The 23,623-nt window shown below is 34.5% G+C and overlaps 1 protein-coding gene across 2 annotated transcripts in view; it reads left to right on the top strand.

The window, feature by feature from the left end:
* The window catches only part of map3k7cl (map3k7 C-terminal like), a 48,643-nt gene that overhangs the window by 24,015 nt on the left and 1,005 nt on the right, over positions 1–23,623 (top strand). For both annotated transcript variants that reach the window (XM_061961647.2, XM_061961646.2), the window contains 3 exons: positions 1,703–1,809; positions 13,276–13,334; positions 13,420–13,535. In XM_061961647.2, coding sequence (XP_061817631.1) covers positions 1,734–1,809; positions 13,276–13,334; positions 13,420–13,535 — 251 coding nt within the window. In that variant the 5' untranslated portion in view covers positions 1,703–1,733. The remainder of the gene's footprint in view (positions 1–1,702; positions 1,810–13,275; positions 13,335–13,419; positions 13,536–23,623) is intronic.

Raw genomic sequence — 23,623 nt, 5'->3', positions numbered from 1 at the left:
ATTTTGGCCCGAGAATGTACCATTAATGAAATGTAGGTCTACGTCAGACCTACATAGAGGTTTTTGTTTCATGTCTCTCCGACCTTCCTAGTGGGAGTTACGGGCCGTCTAGTTTTTTTCCCCCTAGGGGGCGCTAGAGCGCAATTTTGAGTTTTGGGGTTCGGTTTTTTAAGAAAAGTGCAATTTTCGCAGGTCCTGATGTGTGGATAAAATATGGTGAGTTTTGAAGCATGTTAAGTGGGTCAAATTACAGTTTATTGTGGGTGCGGAAGAATAATAAAGAATAAATTAAAGCTGCAAGCAGCGTTGGACGGGCCCGCGTATTTGGCAGGTGCTAGTCCTAAGTGTCCCAATACTTTTGTCTACTTTTAGTCTGAAGTGTCCCAAGACTTTTGTCTAGTGTACCTACCTTGTCTGCATTGTGTGGGCACGTTGGTGCTTCCTGCTTTTGAGCAGCCATCTTAAAAAAACAGCACCGCAGGAGCATCAGTGCAGCGGGTCTTTGAAGGGTCATAAAATCAAAACCGGAGCAGGTATCACAACTCTTTCACCAACTTTTAATCAGAAGAGTTCAATCTCTCTCCTGTGTTAGTTTGAAGCCGAAACAACAAACGCGCTCAGAGGAGATAATGTTTGAAGAAAGGGGACGGGTTTTTACAAAAATGTTGTGTTGAAGGGGGAATAGCAAACTTCCTGTATATTTTTGCTGGGGGTTGTCAATTTATGAAATGTAGGTCTAAGTGAGACCTACATAGAGGTTTTTGTTTCATCTCTCTCCGACCTTCCCAGTGGGAGTTACAGGCAGTTTTGTCAGATTTTTCATCCGAGGAGCAGTTTTTTCTGCGTTTTATAAAGAAATTGCTGTAGAGCATAATTTTTAGATTTGGGGTTAGGTTTTTTCATTAGATCATAGTTTTAGCCAGTCCTGATGTGTGTGTTTAGTTTGGTGAGTTTTGAAGCATGTTAAGGGGGTCAAATTACAGCTGAAAGAGGCAAAAGTGACTGTTTTTAGTACTTTTTTGTCTTGAAGGGGGAATTGCCAACTTCCTGTTGATTTTGGCCCGAGAATGTACCATTAATGAAATGTAGGTCTACGTCAGACCTACATAGAGGTTTTTGTTTCATGTCTCTCCGACCTTCCTAGTGGGAGTTACGGGCCGTCTAGTTTTTTTTTTCCTAGGGGGCGCTAGAGCGCAATATGGTGAGTTTTGAAGCATGTTAAGTGGGTCAAATTACAGTTTATTGTGGCGGCGGAAGAATAATAAAGAATAAATAAAACCTTAGAATAACAATAGGTCCTTATGTCCCTAATTATATTCTGTTTTTATTTACCATTTACACAACGTGACAACTTCACTGCTTTTGTTTTTTGTCGTTAAACATTTAAACATATTTTTTTTGGGGGGGGGGGGGGAAGCTTGCATATTTTGTGTGTTTGCCATTAAAAAAAAGGGTTTTCTTTGACGAACAGGGCAAAATAAATATTGTTTACTTATTTTGACAAATAAAGCTGAAGTTAAGCTTGAGATTTAAGTGTAATAAATAATAATAATAATAATAATAATAATAATAATAATAATAATAAAATTATATAAGGCTTATTTAAAAAAAAATGTTTTGACTGATATTTCTGGAACTATTATTGTATTGTTTTTGAAAATGAGAAATATAAAAAAGGTCACCGCATGTTTTGACTTTTCAGTGGACAAAAGTTAGGACACCCCTGGGGTTAAATGATCACGTCAGCCAGAAGAGTGTCTCCTGATACACCTGAAGTCCGGATCTCCTTCAGCCTTGACGGCACATCAGGTACACACACACACACACACACACACACACACACACACACACACACACACACACACACACACACACACACACACACACACACACACACACAGCTGTCGCCCACTATATCAAAATGCTGATAAGAACTTATTTTAGGTTGATCATTTAAGACCGCCCAAAGCCTCTCGCTGTCTTTCCAGTATGTGTGGAAAGCATGCACAGCATTCTTCTCACCAAAACGGAGCACTCATGCACTCCTCAACCCCCCCCACTCCCTCGCCCCCACCACTTCAAATGCATTCATTCTTCCTGTGAGACAGGTGTTCCCTCTATTTCTGTACGCTACAAACTGGGCGCACTCAAAGCTCCATTGTGACATCACCGCCCTAAAATAACTCTATAAATCTAGAGTTATTATTATTATTGTTCATTTCCCATCACTGCAGAGTTTTCCAGCATTATTATCCCATTTTTTTTTGTGCTTATTTAGATCTTTTTAATGACGTGTTTGTCAAAGTTTTGACATAGTTTACCTGACACATGAAACGTGACACATTTTGGGTGGGGGAGTGCGCCACCCACTTTATAGCCACCAGGTGGCAGTAGCGTGTTGAATATCTTCAAATGTCAGTTGCTATGTAGAGCGGCGCTTTCCGTCATTTTCAGCAGACTGCATTGCAAAATGATTGACGCCTCCCCCCAATTATTAGCATGCTGACTTATTATTAGGTGCCTAAACTTTTTCACCCGAGGGCCGCATTGGGTTAAAAAAAAATGTGGGCTATATTTAGATATATATATATATACATTAGGTCAGGAAAAAACACAGAGGCTATTTCATCCCAACAAGCCTGTTTTGCAGGTTTCTCTGCTCTTCAGGGGATTTCCTAATTTTACACTTTTTTGTCTAATTCCGCAGCCATACACTTTAGTCATGTAACTTGGTATTTGAAACATGCTAACTGTATGCATGTTTATGTTTGGGTGCTATCATGCTATTTAGCATAATGCTAACTTATTATTAGGTTCCTAAACTTTTTCATCCGGGGGCCGCATTGGGTTAAAAAAAAATTGTACATATATATATATATGTTAGGTCAGGAAAAAACACAGAGGCTATTTCATCCCTACAAGCCTGTTTTGCAGGTTTCTCTGCTCTTCAGGGGATTTCCTAATTTTACGCTTTTTTTGTCTAATTCCGCAGCCATACACTTTAGTCATGTAACTTGGTATTTGAAACATGCTAACTGTATGCATGTTTATGTTTGGATGCTGTCATGCTAATTAGCAAAATGCTAATTAGCATGCTAATTAGCATAATGCTAATTAGCATGCTAACTTATTATTAGGTTCCTAAACTTTTTCACCCGGGGGCCGCATTGGGTTAAAAAAAAATTGTACATATATATATATATATGTTAGGTCAGGAAAAAACACAGAGGCTATTTCATCCCTACAAGCCTGTTTTGCGGGTTTCTCTGCTCTTCAGGGGATTTCCTAATTTTACGCTTTTTTGTCTAATTCCGCAGCCAAACACTTTACAGTCATGTACCTTGGTATTTGAAACATGCTAACTGTATGCATGTTTATGTTTGGGTGCTAGCATGCTAATTAGCATTTTAGATAATTTCCTTAGTTTAAACCTAAAAATCATGGCTTTTGATATTTGATACTAAACTATGTTAATTCATCTTATGTTAGCATGCAGATGTTAGCATGCTAACTTATTATGCTAGCATTTTAGCTAATGTAATTTGTTTAAACCTAAAAATCGTGGCTTTTGACACTTTGCGCAGTCTTAGAAGTTTGCTAACCTTTCCTACGTGATCACGCTAACATTAGCATACCTGTTGTAAGCATATCTAAATCGGAATAGCCTTTTAGACACAATTTTTTAGCCTAGCATTTTTGCAAAATGTTATCGATTTAAACCCATTAATTCATGGCTGTTGATACTTGGCACCATCTTAGAAGTATGTCAATTAATCTTATGTTAGCATGCAAATATTAGCATGCTAATTTATTATTGGGTTAAAAAAATGTGGGCTATATTTAAAGATGTATATGTGTTAGGTCAGGAAAAAACACAGAGGCTATTTCATCCCTACAAGCCTGTTTTGCAAGTTTCTCTGCTCTTCAGGGGATTTCCTAATTTTACGCTTTTGTTTGTCTAATTCCGCAGCCATACACTTTACGGTCATGTAACTTGCTATTTGAAACATGCTAACTGTGTGCATGTTTATGTTTGCATGCTAGCATGCTAATTAGCATAATGTTAATTAGCATTGTAGCTAATTTCCTCCGTTTAAACCTAAAAATCGTGGCTTTTGACACTTTGCGCAGTCTTAGAAGTTTGCTAACCTTTCCTAAGTTATCATACTAACATTAGGATAGCATGCTAATTAGCATAATGCTAATTAGCATTTTAGCTAATTTCCTCCGTTTAAACCTAAAAATCATGGCTTTTGATATTTGATACTAAAGTATGTTAATTTATCTTATGCTAGCATGCAAATGTTAGCATGCTAACTTATCAGGCTAGCATTTTAGCTAATGTCATTTGTTTAAACCTAAAAATCGTGGCTTTTGACACGTTGCGCAGTCTTAGAAGTTTGCTAACCTTTCTTACGTTATCATGCTAACATTAGGTTGGCATGCTAATTAGCATAATGCTTAGCATAATGCTAATTAGCATTTTAGCTAATTTCCTCCGTTTAAACCTAAAAATCATGGCTTTTGATATTTGATACTAAAGTATGTTGATTTATCTTATGTTAGCATGCAAATGTTAGCATGCTAACTTATTAGGCTAGCATTTTTGCTAATGTCATTTGTTTAAACCTAAAAATCGTGACTTTTGACACGTTGCGCAGTCTTAGAAGTTTGCAAACCTTTCTTATGTTGTCATGCTAACATTAGGTTGGCATGCTAATTAGCATAATGCTAATTAGCATTTTAACTAATTTCCTCCGTTTAAACCTAAAAATCATGGCTTTTGATATTTGATACTAAAGTATGTTAATTTATTTTATGTTAGCATGCAAATGTTAGCATGCTAACTTATTATGCTAGCATTTTAGCTAATGTCATTTGTTTAAACCTAAAAATCGTGGCTTTTGACACTTTGCGCAGTCTTAGAAGTTTGCTAACCTTTCCTATGTTATTATCATGCTAACATTAGGATAGCATGCTAATTAGCATAATGCTAATTAGCATTGTAGCTAAATTCCTTCGTTTAAATCTAAAAATCATGGCTTTTTATATTTGATACTATGGTATGTTGATTTATCTTATGTTAGCATGCAAATGTTAGCATGCTAACTTATTATGCTAGCATTTTAGCTAATGTCATTTGTTTAAACCTAAAAATCGTGGCTTTTGACACTTTGCGCAGTCTTAGAAGTTTGCTAACCTTTCCTACGTTATCACGCTAACATTAGCATACCTATTGTAAGCATATCTAAATCGGAATAGCCTTTTAGACACAATTTTTTAGCCTAGCATTTTTGCAAAATTTTATCGATTTAAACCCATTAATTCATGGCTGTTGATACTTGGCACCATCTTAGAAGTATGTCAATTAATCTTATGTTAGCATGCAAATATTAGCATTCTAATTTATTATTGGGTTAAAAAAATGTGGGCTATATTTAGATATATATATATACATATATGTTAGGTCAGGAAAAAACACAGAGGCTATTTCATCCCTACAAGCCTGTTTTGCAATTTTCTCTGCTGTTCAGGGGATTTCCTAATTTTACGCTTTTGTTTGTCTAATTCCGCAGCCATACACTTTACAGTCATGTAACTTGGTATTTGAAACATGCTAACTGTGTGCATGTTTATGTTTGCATGCTAGCATGCTAATTAGCATAATGTTAATTAGCATTGTAGCTAATTTCCTCCGTTTAAACCTAAAAATCGTGGCTTTTGACACTTTGCGCAGTCTTAGAATTTTGCTAACCTTTCCTAAGTTATCATACTAACATTAGGATAGCATGCTAATTAACATAATGCTAATTAGCATTTTAGCTAATTTCCTCCGTTTAAACCTAAAAATCATGGTTTTTGATATTTGATACTAAAGTATGTTGATTTATCTTATGTTAGCATGCAAATGTTAGCATGCTAACTTATTATGCTAGCATTTTAGCTAATGCCATTTGTTTAAACCTACAAATTGTGGCTTTTGACACTTTGCGCGGTCTTAGAAGTTTGCTAACCTTTCCTACATTATCATGCTAACATTAGGATTGCATGCTAATTGGCATAATGCTAATTAGCATTGTAGCTAATTTCCTTCGTTTAAACCTAAAAATCATGGCTTTTGACACTTTGCGCAGTCTTAGAAGTTTGCTTATCTTTCCTACGTTATCATGCTAACATTAGGATAGCATGCTAATTAGCATAATGCTAATTAGCATTTTAGCTAATTTCCTCCGTTTAAACCTAAAAATCATGGCTTTTGATATTTGATACTAAAGTATGTTAATTTATCTTATGTTAGCATGCAAATGTTAGCATGCTTACTTATTAGGCTAGCATTTTTGCTAATGTCATTTGTTTAAACCTAAAAATCGTGGCTTTTGACACGTTGCGCAGTCTTAGAAGTTTGCTAATTTTTCCTGTGTTATTATCATGCTAACATTAGGATAGCATGTTAATTAGCATAATGCTAATTAGCATTTTAGCTAATTTCCTCCGTATAAACCTAAAAATCATGGCTTTTGATATTTGATACTAAAGTATGTTAATTTTTCTTATGCTAGCATGTAAATGTTAGCATGCTAACTTATTATGCTAGCATTTTAGCTAATGTTATTTGTTTGAACCTACAAATCGTGGCTTTTGACACTTTGCGCAGTCTTAGAAGTTTGCTAACCTTTCTTACGTTATCATGCTAACATTAGGTTGGCATGCTAATTAACATAATGCTAATTAGCATTTTAACTAATTTCCTCCGTTTAAACCTACAAATCATGGCTTTTGATATTTGATACTAAAGTATGTTAATTTATTTTTTGTTAGCATGCAAATGTTAGCATGCTAACTTATTATGCTAGCATTTTAGCTAATGTAATTTGTTTAAACCTAAAAATCGTGGCTTTTGACACTTTGCGCAGTCTTAGAAGTTTGCTAACCTTTCCTATGTTATCATGCTAACATTAGGATAGCATGCTAATTAGCATAATGCTAATTAGCATTGTAGCTAAATTCCTTCGTTTAAATCTAAAAATCATGGCTTTTTATATTTGATACTATGGTATGTTGATTTATCTTATGTTAGCATGCAAATGTTAGCATGCTAACTTATTATGCTAGCATTTTAGCTAATGTCATTTGTTTAAACCTAAAAATCGTGGCTTTTGACACTTTGCGCAGTCTTAGAAGTTTGCTAACCTTTCCTACGTTATCATGCTAACATTAGGATTGCATGCTAATTGGCATAATGCTAATTAGCATTGTAGCTCATTTCCTTCGTTTAAACCTAAAAATCATGGCTTTTGACACTTTGCGCAGTCTTAGAAGTTTGCTAACCTTTCCTAAGTTATCATACTAACATTAGGATAGCATGCTAATTAGCATTTTAGCTAATTTCTTCCGTTTAAACCTAAAAATCATGGCTTTTGATATTTGATACTAAAGTATGTTAATTTATCTTATGTTAGCATGCAAATGTTAGCATGCTAACTTATTAGGCTAGCATTTTTGCTAATGTCATTTGTTTAAACCTTAAAATCGTGGCTTTTGACACGTTGCGCAGTCTTAGAAGTTTGCTAACCTTTCTTACGTTATCATGCTAACATTAGGTTGGCATGCTAATTAGCATAATGCTAATTAGCATTTTAGCTAATTTCCTCCGTTTAAACCTAAAAATCATGGCTTTTGATATTTGATACTAAAGTAGTTCATTTATCTTATGTTAGCATGCAAATGTTAGCATGCTAACTTATTAGGCTAGCATTTTTGCTAATGTCATTTGTTTAAACCTAAAAATCGTGGCTTTTGACACGTTGCGCAGTCTTAGAAGTTTGCTAGCCTTTCTTACGTTATCATGCTAACATTAGGATAGCATGCTAATTAGCATAATGCTAATCAACATTTTAGCTAATTTCCTTCGTTTAAACCTAAAAATCATGGCTTTTGACACCGGACCTGTTGTCATGCTAATATTGGCATAGCTACATCGGCCTAGCCTTTTCAGACGCTTAGTTTCCTTGTAGACTGTACAGGGTGCAGGTCTGGGCTCGGCACCCGCTGTGCTTTCACTCCCGTATCGGAATGCATGACACAATCCAGAACATTGCGGTGGTCTGCCGGCACGCGTGACGAGTGTTCCGCCACTGACGGGCTCTCTGGCGGGATGTTTTCTGCGGGGTCAAGTTCGCCGTTCAGCTTTTAGAACCCGGACCTATTTTTACGAGCGCTGGTGCTGAGGAGATCCCTCAGCCGACTTCTGGCTCCGTTCGGTCTCGCCCGTCCTGTCCGGAAGTGACCCGGTTCTTGTCCCGAGTAGCTCCAGCCTGAAGCGGCAGAAGGGTTTTATTATTAACGTCCGCGATTGCCGCGGTCCCTTTTTAGCCGGTTGCGTCACGCCAGGGCGCTCATCAGGGAGGGATTACTGGCGAGGCACGTAGGGCCGCCTGTTCGATTCCCTCTCTGCTCGTACGTGCGCTCTTGTTAGCTCGCTGTTCACACTGATGGGACACTTCATTAGGAACACCCCTTTTGAGGCCACAGTTGGCATCGTTTTTGTGTCATGCTAACAGTTAGCATTACACATGCTAAGTGTTAGCATGCTCACTTTTTCCAGCCTGTTTTTCAGCCCCCCCCCCCCCAGAGTCACATAACTTGGCATGCCATCGTCAGTATGCTAGCATGCTGTTGTTAGCGTGCCAACTTTTTCAAATAATTTTACAAACTTAGAGCTCAGAGTCATATAACTTGCCTACTGATAGCATGTTAACATTAGCGTGCAAATCTTTTAAGCCAATTTTTCAGCCGTACCCCTCAGAGTCACATAACTTGGTACTTGACATTTGCTAACAGTTAGCCTGCCGTCGTCAGTATGCTAGCACGCTATTGATAGAATGCTAACATGTTTAGATAATTTTACAAACTTACAGCTCAGAGTCATATAACTTGGTAGTTAACACATGCTAATGTTAGCATGCCAAAATTAACGTGCTAACATTTTAGGCCAATTTTTCAGCCGTACACCTCAGCCTCATAACTTGGTACTTGACATTTGCTAACTGTTAGCATGCTAAGATTTGTAGATCATTTTAAAAGCTTACAGCTCATGGTCGTATAAATTGGTACTTAACAAATGCTAACTGTTAGCATGCTAAGATTTTTAGATAATTTTAAAAGCTTACAGCTCAGAGTCGTATAAATTGGTACTCAACAAATGCTAACTGTTAGCATGCTAAGATTTGTAGATCATTTTAAAAGCTTACAGCTCAGAGTCGTATAAATTGGTACTTAACAAATGCTAACTGTTAGCATGCTAAGATTTGTAGATCATTTTAAAAGCTTACAGCTCAGAGTCGTATAAATTGGTACTTAACAAATGCTAACTGTTAGCATGCTAAGATTTTTAGATAATTTTACAAGCTTACAGCTCATGGTCGTATAAATTGGTACTTAACAAATGCTAACTGTTAGCATGCTAAGATTTTTAGATCATTTTAAAAGCTTACAGCTCAGAGTCGTATAAATTGGTACTCAACAAATGCTAACTGTTAGCATGCTAAGATTTTTAGATAATTTTAAAAGCTTACAGCTCAGAGTCGTATAAATTGGTACTTAACAAATGCTAACTGTTAGCATGCCAACAGTAATGTGCAAACCTTTTAGGCCAATTTTTCAGCCATACACCTCAGTCTCATAACTTCGTACTTGACATTTGCTAACAGTTAGCATGCCAACGTCAGCATGCTAGCACGCTATCAATAGAATGCTAACATGTTTAGATTATTTTACAAGCTTACAGCTCAGAGTCATATAACTTGGTAGTTAACACCTGCTAATGTTAGCATGCCAAAATTAACGTGCTAACATTTTAGGCCAATTTTTCAGCCGTACACCTCAGTCTCATAACTTGGTACATGACATTTGCTAACTGTTAGCATGCTAAGATTTTTAGATAATTTTACAAGCTTACAGCTCAGAGTCGTATAAATTGGTACTTAACAAATGCTAACTGTTAGCATGCTAAGATTTTTAGATAATTTTACAAGCTTACAGCTCAGAATCATATAAATTGGTACTTAACAAATGCTAACTGTTAGCATGCCAACAGTAATGTGCAAACCTTTTAGGCCAATTTTTCAGCCATACACCTCAGTCTCATAACTTCGTACTTGACATTTGCTAAAAGTTAGCATGCCCACGTCAGCATGCTAGCACGCTATCAATAGATTGCTAACATGTTTAGATAATTTTACAGCTCAGAGTCGTATAAATTGGTACTTAACAAATGCTAACTGTTAGCATGCTAAGATTTTTAGATCATTTTAAAAGCTTACAGCTCAGAGTCGTATAAATTGGTACTCAACAAATGCTAACTGTTAGCATGCTAAGATTTTTAGATAATTTTAAAAGCTTACAGCTCAGAGTCGTATAAATTGGTACTTAACAAATGCTAACTGTTAGCATGCCAACAGTAATGTGCAAACCTTTTAGGCCAATTTTTCAGCCATACACCTCAGTCTCATAACTTCGTACTTGACATTTGCTAACAGTTAGCATGCCAACGTCAGCATGCTAGCACGCTATCAATAGAATGCTAACATGTTTAGATTATTTTACAAGCTTACAGCTCAGAGTCATATAACTTGGTAGTTAACACCTGCTAATGTTAGCATGCCAAAATTAACGTGCTAACATTTTAGGCCAATTTTTCAGCCGTACACCTCAGTCTCATAACTTGGTACATGACATTTGCTAACTGTTAGCATGCTAAGATTTTTAGATAATTTTACAAGCTTACAGCTCAGAGTCGTATAAATTGGTACTTAACAAATGCTAACTGTTAGCATGCTAAGATTTTTAGATAATTTTACAAGCTTACAGCTCAGAATCATATAAATTGGTACTTAACAAATGCTAACTGTTAGCATGCCAACAGTAATGTGCAAACCTTTTAGGCCAATTTTTCAGCCATACACCTCAGTCTCATAACTTCGTACTTGACATTTGCTAAAAGTTAGCATGCCAACGTCAGCATGCTAGCACGCTATCAATAGATTGCTAACATGTTTAGATAATTTTACAGCTCAGAGTCGTATAAATTGGTACTTAACAAATGCTAACTGTTAGCATGCTAAGATTTTTTAAGATCATTTTACAAGCTTACAGCTCAGAGTCATATAACTTGGTAGTTAACACATGCTAATGTTAGCATGCCAAAATTAACATGCTAACATTTTAGGCCAATTTTTCAGCCGTACACCTCAGTCTCATAACTCGGTACTTGACATTTGCTAACTGTTAGCATGTTAAGATTTTTAGATAATTTTACAAGCTTACAGCCCAGATTCATATAACTTGTGAGTTAACACATGCTAACTGTTAGCATGCCAACATTAACGTGCAAACCTTTTAGGCCAATTTTTCAGCCGTACACTTTAGAGTCTCAGAACTTGGTACTTGACATTTGCTAAATGTTAGCATGCTAAGATTTTTTAGATCATTTTAAAAGCTTGCAGCTCAGAGTCATATACAACTTAGTAGTTAACACATGCTAACTGTTAGCATGCCAACATTAAAGTGCAAATCTTTTAGGCCAGTTTTTTAGCCGTACACCTCAGTCTCATAACTTGGTACTTGACATTTGCTAACTGTTAGCATCCTAAGATTTTTAGATCATTTTACAAGCTTACAGCTCAGAGTCATATATAACTTAGTAGTTTACACATGCTAACTGTTAGCATGCCAACAGTAATGTGCAAACCTTTTAGGCCAATTTTTCAGCCATATACCTCAGTCTTATAACTTCGTACTTGACATTTGCTAACAGTTAGCATGCCAACGTCAGTATGCTAGCACGCTATTAATAGAATGCTAACATGGTTAGATAATTTTAAAAGCTTACGGCTCAGAGTCATATAACTTGGTAGTTAACACATGCTAATGTTAGCATGCCAAAGTTAACGTGCTAACATTTTAGGCCAATTTTTCAGCCGTACACCTCAGTCTCATAACTTGGTACTTGACATTTGCTAACTGTTAGCATGCCAAGATTTTTAAATAATTTTACAAGCTTACAGCTCAGAGTCATATAACTTGGTAGTGAACACATGCTAACTGTTAGCATGCCAACATTAATGTGCTAACTTTTTATGCTATTTTTTCCAGCCGTACACTTTAGAGTCTCAGAACTTGGTACTTGACATTTACTAACTGTTAGCATGCTAAGATTTTTAGATAATTTTAAAAGCTTACAGCTCAGTCATATATAACTTGGTAGTTAACAAATGCTAACTGTTAGCATGCCAACATTAATGTGCAAACCTTTTAGGCCAATTTTTCAGCCATACACCTCAGTCTCATAACTTGGTACTTGACATTTGCTAACTGTTAGCATGCTAAGACTTTTAGATAATTTTTCAAGTTTACAGCTCATAGTCATATAACTTGGTAGTTAACACATGCTAACTGTTAGCATGCCAACATTAACGTGCTAACATTTTATGCCAATTTTTCAGCCGTACACTTTAGAGTCTCAAAACCTGGTACTTTACATTTGCTAACTGCTAGCAAGCCATTTTCAGTATGTTAGCATACTATCGTTAGCATGCTAACATGTTTATATAATTAGATAAGTTGCTAACTTTTAGCATGCTAAGATTTTTAGATAATTTTACAAGCTTACAGTGCAGTCTTATAACTTGGACGTTAACGCATGCTAACTGTTAGCATGCTAAGATTTTTAGATAATTTTAAAAGATTACAGCTCAGTCATATAACTTGGTAGTTAACAAATGCTAACTGTTAGCATGCCAACAGTAATGTGCAAACCTTTTAGGCCAATTTTTCAGCCATACACCTCAGTCTCATAACTTGGTACTTGACATTTGCTAACTGTTAGCATGCTAAGACTTTTAGATAATTTTTCAAGTTTACAGCTCATAGTCATATAACTTGGTAGTTAACACGTGCTAACTGTTAGCATGCCAACATTAACGTGCTAACATTTTATGCCAATTTTTCAGCCGTACACTTTAGAGTCTCAAAACCTGGTACTTTACATTTGCTAACTGTTAGCAAGCCATTTTCAGTATGTTAGCATACTATCGTTAGCATGCTAACATGTTTATATAATTAGATAAGTTGCTAACATTTAGCATGCTAAGATTTTTAGATAATTTTACAAGCTTACAGCGCAGTCTTATAACTTGGACGTTAACGCATGCTAACCGTTAGCATGCTAACATTAACATTTTTGTGATCTTGACATGTTGGTGTTGTTGTTGACAGATGCACAAAATGCGGATGAACTCTCTCAGACTTTCCCAGATGTGGAACAGCGACTGCAGGTAGCATGTCCACGCACGTTCATTAGCCAAATGCTACCGTCGGGATTTTTTCCGATTTGAGTGTTTTTTGTCTTGCGCCGAGCAGCCGGTGGCGCCGTGCGTGTCCCTGAAAGAGAGCGTGCACGTGTACAAGGAACACTGCAGGATGGCCCGGGAGTTCCACCAAGTCAAGCACGACATCGCCGTTCTGGAGGAACGCAAGTAAATCAACATTTCACACTAGTTAGCATTTTGGCTATGATTAAAAATTGTTGCTTAGAATTATATTCATTTAGGTTTAAAAAAAATTTTTTTTTTTAGCATGCTAACGTAGTACGCTAGCATTTTAGCTAATTTTATACATTTGAAAAAAAATAATGGCTTTTGGTACTTAGCGTCATCTTAAAATTATGCTAACACAATGCTAGCGTTAGCATGCTAACTTATAAAACTAGCTTTTTTTGGTCAGTTTATTTGTTTAAACCAAAACTTCATGGATTTTGATACTTGGCACCCTCTTAGAAGTATGCTAACTTTGCTTATTTTATATCTTGCTAACTTTAGCGTGCTAACATTTTATGCAAGTATTTTAGCAAATGTTATTCTTTTAATCATAAAATTCACAGATTTTGAGACTTATATCCGCCTTGCAATTATGCCTACTCTTTCGATGATAAAAACCTAATTTAGCATGCTAAAATTTTGTGCTAACGTTTTAGCATCAATTAATACCAGGCCAGAGTTTCACAGCACAGATAGCAGGCACATCTAAATGTCTGCCTGCTAATGTATTATGCTAGCATTTTAGCTAATTTTATACATTTGAAACAAAAAAATAATGGCTTTTGGTACTTATCGTCATCTTAAAATTATGCTAACACAATGCTAGCGTTAGCATGCTAACTTATAAAACTAGCTTTTTTTGCTCAGTTTATTTGTTTAAACCAAAACTTCATGGATTTTCATACTTGGCACCCTCTTAGAAGTATGCTAACTTTGCCTATTTTATATCTTGCTAACTTTAGCGTCCTAACGTTTTATGCAAGTATTTTAGCTAATTTTATTAATTTAAACATAAAATTCACAGATTTTAAGACTTATATCCGCCTTGGAATTATGCCTACTCTTTCGATGATAAAACCTAATTTAGCATGCTAAAATTTTATGCTAACTTTTTGGCATCAATCAATACCAGGCCAGAGTTTCACAGCACAGATAGCAGGCACATCTAAATGTCTGCCTGCTAATGTATTATGCTAGCATTTTAGCAAATTTTATACATTTGAAACAAAAAAATAATGGCTTTTGGTACTTAGCGTCATCTTAAAATTATGCTAACACAATGCTAGCGTTAGCATGCTAACTTATAAAACTAGCTTTTTTGCTCAGTTTATTTGTTTAAACCAAAACTTCATGGATTTTGATACTTGGCACCCTCTTAGAAGTATGCTAACTTTGCTTATTTTATATCTTGCTAACTTTAGCGTGCTAACGTTTTATGCAAGTATTTTAGCAAATTGTATTAATTTAAACATAAAATTCACAGATTTTAAGACTTATATCCGCCTTGCAATTATGCCTACTCTTTCGATGATAAAAACCTAATTTAGCATGCTAAAATTTTATGCTAACTTTTTTGCATCAATCAATACCAGGCCAGAGTTTCACAGCACAGATAGCAGGCACATCTAAATGTCTGCCCGCTAATGTATTATGCCAGCATTTTAGCAAATTTTATACATTTGAAACAAAAAAATAATGGCTTTTGGTACTTAGCGTCATCTTAAAATTATGCTAACACAATGCTAGCATTAGCATGCTAACTTATAAAACTAGCTTTTTTTGCTCAGTTTATTTGTTTAAACCAAAACTTCATGGATTTTGATACTTGGCACCCTCTTAGAAGTATGCTAACTTTGCCTATTTTATATCTTGCTAACTTTAGCGTGCTAACGTTTTATGCAAGTATTTTAGCTAATTTGATTAATTTAAACATAAAATTCACAGATTTTAAGACTTATATCCGCCTTGCAATCATGCCTACTCTTTCGATGATAAAAACCTAATTTAGCATGTTAAAATTTTGTGCTAACTTTTTAGCATCAATCAATACCAGGCCAGAGTTTCACAGCACAGATAGCAGGTACATCTAAATGTCTGCCTGCTAACGTATTATGCTAGCATTTTAGCAAATTTTATACATTTGAAACAAAAAAAATGCCTTTTGGTACTTCGCGCCATCTTAAAATGATGCTAACACAATGTTAACGTTAGCATGCTAACTTTTAAAACTAGCTTTTTTGTTTTTGTTTAAACCTAAACTTCATGGATTTTGATACTTGGCACCCTTTTAGAAGTATGCTAACTTTTCTTATTTTATCTTGCTAACTTTAGCATGCTAATGTTTTATGCAAGCATTTTATCAAATTTTATGCTAGCATTTTTGCAAATTTTATTCATTTAAACCTAAAATACATTAATTTTGATACTTGGCACCTTCTTAGAAGTATGCTAACTTTTCTTATTTTATCTTGCTAACTTTAGCATGCTAATGTTTTATGCAAGTATTTTAGCAAATTTTTTGCTAGCATTTTTGCTAATTTTATTCATTTAAACCTAAAATACATTCATTTTGATACTTGGGCACTTTCTTAGAAGTATGCTAACTTTTCTTATTTTATTTTGCTAACTTTAGCATGCTAATGTTTTATGCAGGTATTTTAGCAAACTTTATGCTAGCATTTTTGCTAATTTTATTCATTTATTAAACCTAAAATACATTAATTTTGATACTTGTCACCCTCTTAGAAGTATGCTAACTTTGCTTATTTTATACCTTGCTAACTTTAGCGTGCTAACGTTTTATGCAAGTATTTTAGCTAATTTTATTCATTTAAACATAAAATTCACAGATTTTAAGACTTATATCCACCTTGCAATTATGCCTACTCTTTCGATGATAAAAACCTAATTTAGCATGCTAAAATTTTATGCTAACTTTTTAGCATCAATCAATACCAGGCCAGAGTTTCACAGCACAGATAGCAGGCACATCTAAATGTCTGCCTGCTAATGTATTATGCTAGCATTTTAGCAAATTTTATACATTTGAAACAAAAAAATAATGGCTTTTGGTACGTAGTGTCATCTTAAAATTATGCTAACACAATGCTAGCATTAGCATGCTAACTTATAAAACTAGCTTTTTTGCTCAGTTTATTTGTTTAAACCAAAACTTCATGGATTTTGATACTTGGCACCCTCTTAGAAGTATGCTAACTTTGCTTATTTTATATCTTGCTAACTTTAGCGTGCTAACGTTTTATGCAAGTATTTTAGCTAATTTTATTAATTTAAACATACAATTCACAGATTTTAAGACTTATATCCGCCTTGCAATTATGCCTACTCTTTCGATGATAAAAACCTAATTTAGCATGCTAAAATTTTGTGCTAACGTTTTAGCATCAATCAATACCAGGCCAGAGTTTCACAGCACAGATAGCAGGCACATCTAAATGTCTGCCTGCTAATGTATTATGCTAGCATTTTAGCAAATTTTATACATTTGAAACAAAAAAATAATGGCTTTTGGTACTTAGCGTCATCTTCAAATTATGCTAACACAATGCTAGTGTTAGCATGCTAACTTATAAAACTAGCTTTTTTGCTCAGTTTATTTGTTTAAACCAAAACTTCATGGATTTTGATACTTGGCACCCTCTTAGAAGTATGCTAACTTTGCTTATTTTATATCTTGCTAACTTTAGCGTGCTAATGTTTTATGCAAGTATTTTAGCTAATTTTATTCATTTAAACATAAAATTCACAGATTTTAAGACTTATATCTGCCTTGCAATTATGCCTACTCTAAAATTTTATGCTAACTTTTTAGCATCAATCAATACCAGGCCAGAGTTTCACAGCACAGATAGCAGGCACATCTAAATGTCTGCCTGCTAATGTATTATGCTAGCATTTTAGCAAATTTTATACATTTGAAACAAAAAAATAATGGCTTTTGGTACTTAGCGTCATCTTAAAATTATGTTAACACAATGCTAGCGTTAGCATGCTAACTTATAAAACTAGCTTTTTTGCTCAGTTTATTTGTTTAAACCAAAACTTCATGGATTTTGATACTTGGCACCCTCTTAGAAGTATGCTAACTTTGCTTATTTTATATCTTGCTAACTTTAGCGTGCTAACGTTTAATGCAAGTATTTTAGCTAATTTTATTAATTTAAACATAAAATTCACAGATTTTAAGACTTATATCCGCCTTGCAATTATGCCTACTCTTTCGATGATAAAAACCTAATTTAGCCTGCTAAAATTTTGTGCTAACATTTTAGCATCAATCAATACCAGGCCAGAGTTTCACAGCACAGATAGCAGGTACATCTAAATGTCTGCCTGCTAACATATTATGCTAGCATTTTAGCAAATTGTATACATTTGAAACAAAGAAAATGCCTTTTGGTACTTCGCGCCATCTTAAAATGATGCTAACACAATGTTAACGTTCGCATGCTAACTTTTAAAACTAGCTTTTTTGTTTTTGTTTAAACCTAAACTTCATGGATTTTGATACTTGGCACCCTTTTAGAAGTATGCTAACTTTTCTTATTTTATCTTGCTAACTTTAGCATGCTAATGTTTTATGCAAGTATTTTATCAAATTTTATGCTAGCATTTTTGCAAATTTTATTCATTTAAACCTAAAATACATTAATTTTGATACTTGGCACCTTCTTAGAAGTATGCTAACTTTTCTTATTTTATCTTGCTAACTTTAGCATGCTAATGTTTTATGCAAGTATTTTAGCAAATTTTTTGTTAGCATTTTTGCTAATTTTATTCATTTAAACCTAAAATACATTCATTTTGATACTTGGGCACTTTCTTAGAAGTATGCTAACTTTTCTTATTTCATCTTGCTAACTTTAGCATGCTAATGTTTTATGCAAGTATTATAGCAAATTTTATGCTAGCATTTTTGCTAATTTTATTCATTTATTAAACCTAAAATACATTAATTTTGATACTTGGCACCCTCTTAGAAGTATGCTAACTTTGCTTATTTTATATCTTGCTAACTTTAGCGTGCTAACGTATCATGCAAGTATTTTAGCTAATTTTATTCATTTAAACATAAAATTCACAGATTTTAAGATTTATATCCGCCTTGCAATTATGCCTACTCTTTCGATGATAAAAACCTAATTTAGCGTGCTAAAATTTTGTGCTAACGTTTTAGCATCAATCAATACCAGGCCAGAGTTTCACAGCACAGATAGCAGGTACATCTAAATGTCTGCCTGCTAACGTATTATGCTAGTCCATCCATCCATCCCATCCATTTTCTTCCGCTTATTCCCTTCGGGGTCGCGGGGGGGCGCTGGAGCCTATCTCAGCTACAATCGGGCGGAAGGCGGGGTACACCCTGGACAAGTCGCCACCTCATCGCAGGGCGTATTATGCTAGCATTTTAGCAAATGTTATACATTTGAAACAAAAAAATAATGGCTTTTGGTACTTAGCGTCATCTTAAAAGTATGCTAACACAATGCTAGCGTTAGCATGCTAACTTATAAAACTAGCTTTTTTTGCTCAGTTTATTTGTTTAAACCAAAACTTCATGGATTTTGATACTTGGCACCCTCTTAGAAGTATGCTAACTTTGCTTATTTTATATCTTGCTAACTTTAGCGTGCTAACGTTTTATGCAAGTATTTTAGCAAATTGTATTAATTTAAACATAAAATTCACAGATTTTAAGACTTATATCCGCCTTGCAATTATGCCTACTCTTTCGATGATAAAAACCTAATTTAGCATGCTAAAATTTTGTGCTAACGTTTTAGCATCAATCAATACCAGGCCAGAGTTTCACAGCACAGATAGCAGGCACATCTAAATGTCTGCCTGCTAATGTATTATGCTAGCATGTTAGCAAATTTTATACATTTGAAACAAAAAAATAATGGCTTTTGGTACTTAGCGTCATCTTCAAATTATGCTAACACAATGCTAGCGTTAGCATGCTAACTTATAAAACTAGCTTTTTTGCTCAGTTTATTTGTTTAAACCTAAACTTCATGGATTTTGATACTTGGCACCCTCTTAGAAGTATGCTAACTTTGCTTATTTTATATCTTGCTAACTTTAGCGTGCTAACGTTTTATGGAAGTATTTTAGCTAATTGTATTCATTTAAACATAAAATTCACAGATTTTAAGACTTATATCCGCCTTGCAATTATGCCTACTCTTTCGATGATAAAAACCTAATTTAGCATGCTAAAATTTTGTGCTAACGTTTTAGCATCAATCAATACCAGGCCAGAGTTTCACAGCACAGATAGCAGGCACATCTAAATGTCTGCCTGCTAATGTATTATGCTAGCATTTTAGCAAATTTTATACATTTGAAACAAAAAAATAATGGCTTTTGGTACTTAGCGTCATCTTAAAATTATGCTAACACAATGCTAGCGTTAGCATGCTAACTTATAAAACTAGCTTTTTTGCTCAGTTTATTTGTTTAAACCAAAACTTCATGGATTTTGATACTTGGCACCCTCTTAGAAGTATGCTAACTTTGCTTATTTTATATCTTGCTAACTTTAGCGTGCTAACGTTTTATGCAAGTATTTTAGCTAATTTTATTAATTTAAACATAAAATTCACAGATTTTAAGACTTATATCCGCCTTGCAATTATGCCTACTCTTTCGATGATAAAAACCTAATTTAGCATGCTAAAATTTTGTGCTAACGTTTTAGCATCAATCAATACCAGGCCAGAGTTTCACAGCACAGATAGCAGGTACATCTAAATGTCTGCCTGCTAATGTATTATGCTAGCCCATCCATCCATCCCATCCATTTTCTTCCGCTTATTCCCTTCGGGGTCGCGGGGGGGGGGGGGGGCGCTGGAGCCTATCTCAGCTACAATCGGGCGGAAGGCGGGGTACACCCTGGACAAGTCGCCACCTCATCGCAGGGCGTATTATGCTAGCATTTTAGCAAATGTTATACATTTGAAACAAAAAATAATGGCTTTTGGTACTTAGCGTCATCTTAAAATTATGCTAACACAATGTTAACTTTAGCATGCTAACTTTTAAAACCAGCTTTTTTGCTCAGTTTGTTTGTTTAAACCTAAACTTCATGAATTTTGATACTTGGCACCCTCTTAGAAGTATGCTAACTTTGCTTATTTTGTTTTGCTAACTTTAGCATGCTAATGTTTTATGCAAGTATTTTAGCAAATTTTATGCTAGCATTTTGGCTAATTTTATTAAACGTAAAATACATAAATTTTGATACTTGGCACCCTCTTAGAAGTATGCTAACTTTGCTTATTTTATCTTGCTAATTTTAGTGTGCTAATGTTTTATGCAAGTATTTTAGCAAATTTTATGATAGCATTTCTGCAAATGTTATTCGTTTAAACCTAAAATTAATGAATTTTGAAACTTGGCACCTTCTTAGAAGTATGCTAACATTTCTGATTTTATCATGTTAATGTTAGCAAGCTAATCTTTTATGCTAGCATTTTTGCAAATTTGAATTTTTTTTAACACAAAACTCATGGAATTTTATACTTGGCTCCTTCTTAGAAGTATGCTGACTTTTCTGATTTTATCATGCTAACGTTAGTATGCAAATTTTTTATGCTAGCATTTTTGCTAATTTGATTCATTTAAACCTAAAATACATTCATTTTGATACTTCGCACCTTCTTAGAAGTATGCTAACTTGTCTGATTGTATCATGCTAATGTTAGCATGCTAATGGTTTATGCCAGCATTTTTTCAAATGTTATTTGTTTAAACCTAAAATGTATGGATTTTGATACTTGGCAACCTTCTTAGAAGTATGCTAACTTTTCTGATTGTATCATGCTAACGTTAGTATGCTAATGGTTTATGCTATCATTTTTTCCAAATGTTTTTTGTTTGAACCTAAAATTCATGGATTTTGATACTTGGCAACCTTCTTAGATGTATGCTAACTTTTTTGATTTTTTTCCATGCTAACGTGTTATATTAGCATGTTTATAAATTTTACTCTTTCAAACATAAAATTCATGGATTTTGATACTTGGCACCTTCTTAGGAGTATGCTAACTTTTCTGATTGTACCATGCTAACTTTAGCATGCTAACGTTTTATGCTAGCATGTTTGCAAATTCAATTCATTTTTTAAACCTAAAAATTACGGATGTTGATACTTGACCCCTACTTCGAAGTATGCTAACTTTTTAGATGTTATCATGCTAACGTTAGCATGCTACCGTTTCATGCTAGAATTTCAGCTAATTTTGATCATTTTAAACCTCAAATTCACGGTTTTTGGGACCTATCTCCATCTTGCAAAGTATGCACACTCTTCCCATGATCAAAAGCTAACATTAGCATGCTCACATTTTTTTTTATATCGTCAATCAACCCTGGCCAGAGGTCCGCATTTCTCACAAATTTCACACACATTTCTGTGTGAATTCCCTAGTTATTTATTTGTCGGCACAATAAATATACAAATGAATGTTTGCACGTTCTACTTGGCACCTTCTTACAAGTATGCTAACTTTTCTGATTGTATCATGCTAACGTTAGCATGCTAATGGTTTATGCCAGCATTTTTTCAAATGTTATTTGTTTAAACCTAACATTTATGGATTTTGATACTTGGCAACCTTCTTAGAAATATGCTAACTTTTTTAATTTTATCATGCTAACATTAGCATGCTAATGGTTTATGCTAGCCTTTTTTTCAAATGTTATTTGTTTAAACATAAAATTCATGGATTTTGATACTTGGCACCTTCTTAGAAATATTTTAACTTTTCTGATCTTATCATGCTAAAGTTAGCATGCTAACATTTTATGCTATCACTTTTTATGCTAAAACTCATGGAATTTTATACTTGGCACCTTCTTAGAAGTATGCTAACTTTTCTGATTTTTTCCATGCTAACGTTAACATGCTAACGTGTTATACTAGCATGTTTGTAAATTTGACACGTTCAAACATAAAATTCATGGGTTTTGATACTTGGCACCTTCTTGGGAGCATCCCAACTTTTCTGATTAGCATCATGCTAACTTTAGCATGCTAATTTTTTATGCTAGCATGTTTGCAAATTCAATTCGTTTTTAAACCTAAAAATTACGCCTGTTGATACTTGGCACCTTCTTAAAAGTTTGCTAACTTTTCTGATTTTATCAAGCTAATGTTAGTCTGCTATTTTTTTATGCTAGCATTTTTGCAAATTGTATTAATTTAAACCAAAAATATATTAATTTTGATACTTGGCACCTTCTTAGAAGTATGCTAACTTTTCTGATTGTATCATGCTAATGTTAGTATGCAAATTTTTTATGCTAGCATTTTTTGCAAATTGTATTCATTTAAACCTAAAATGCATTAATTTTGATACTTGGCACCTTCTTAGAAGTATGCTAACTTTTCCGATTGTATCATGCTAACGTTAGCATGCTAATGGTTTATGCTAGCATTTTTTCAAATGTTATTTTTTTAAACCTAAAATTTATGGATTTTGATACTTGGCAACCTTCTTAGAAGTATGCTAACTTTTCAAATTTTTTCCATGCTAACGTGTTATACTTGCATTATTGCAAATTTTACTCGTTCAAACATAAAATTCATGGGTTTTGATACTTGGCACCTTCTTAGGAGCATCCCAACTTTTCTGATTGTATCATGCTAACGTTAGCATGCTAACGTTTTATACTAGCATGCTTGCAAATTCAATTAGTTTTAAACCTAAAAATTACGGATGTTGATACTCGGCACCAACTTAGAAGTATGCTAACTTTTCGGATGTTATCATGCTAACGTTAGCATGCTACTGTTTCATGCTAGAATTTCAGCTAATTTTGATCACTTAAACCTAAAATTCCCGGTTTTTGGGACCTATCTCCATCTTGCAAAGTATGCTCACTCTTCCCATGGTAAAAAGCTAACATTAGCATGCTCACATTTAAAAAAAAAATGTCAATTAACCGTGGCCAATTTTTCCCAAATTTATTTGTCGGCACAATAAATATACAAAAGCATGTTTGCACGTTCGCCGACTTGGAGTAACGACTGTAAGAAATGAAATGTATCGACACGCTTCAAACGTACACACACCGGTTAGAGAATAGTACAATCTGTCATCTCCATGTAAACAAACGATAAGAGACACAACCCGCTCCCATCAAAGTCTTTTAATAGACACACACACACATTATTTATTTACAGTACACTGTAACCTGACACACACACACACACACAC

The sequence above is a fragment of the Nerophis lumbriciformis genome, linkage group LG09 (genome assembly GCF_033978685.3).
Source record: "Nerophis lumbriciformis linkage group LG09, RoL_Nlum_v2.1, whole genome shotgun sequence".
Lineage (NCBI taxonomy): Eukaryota > Metazoa > Chordata > Actinopteri > Syngnathiformes > Syngnathidae > Nerophis > Nerophis lumbriciformis.
The sequence above is the reverse complement of the archived record's forward strand: the minus strand, read 5'-3'. Positions and strand labels throughout refer to the sequence as shown.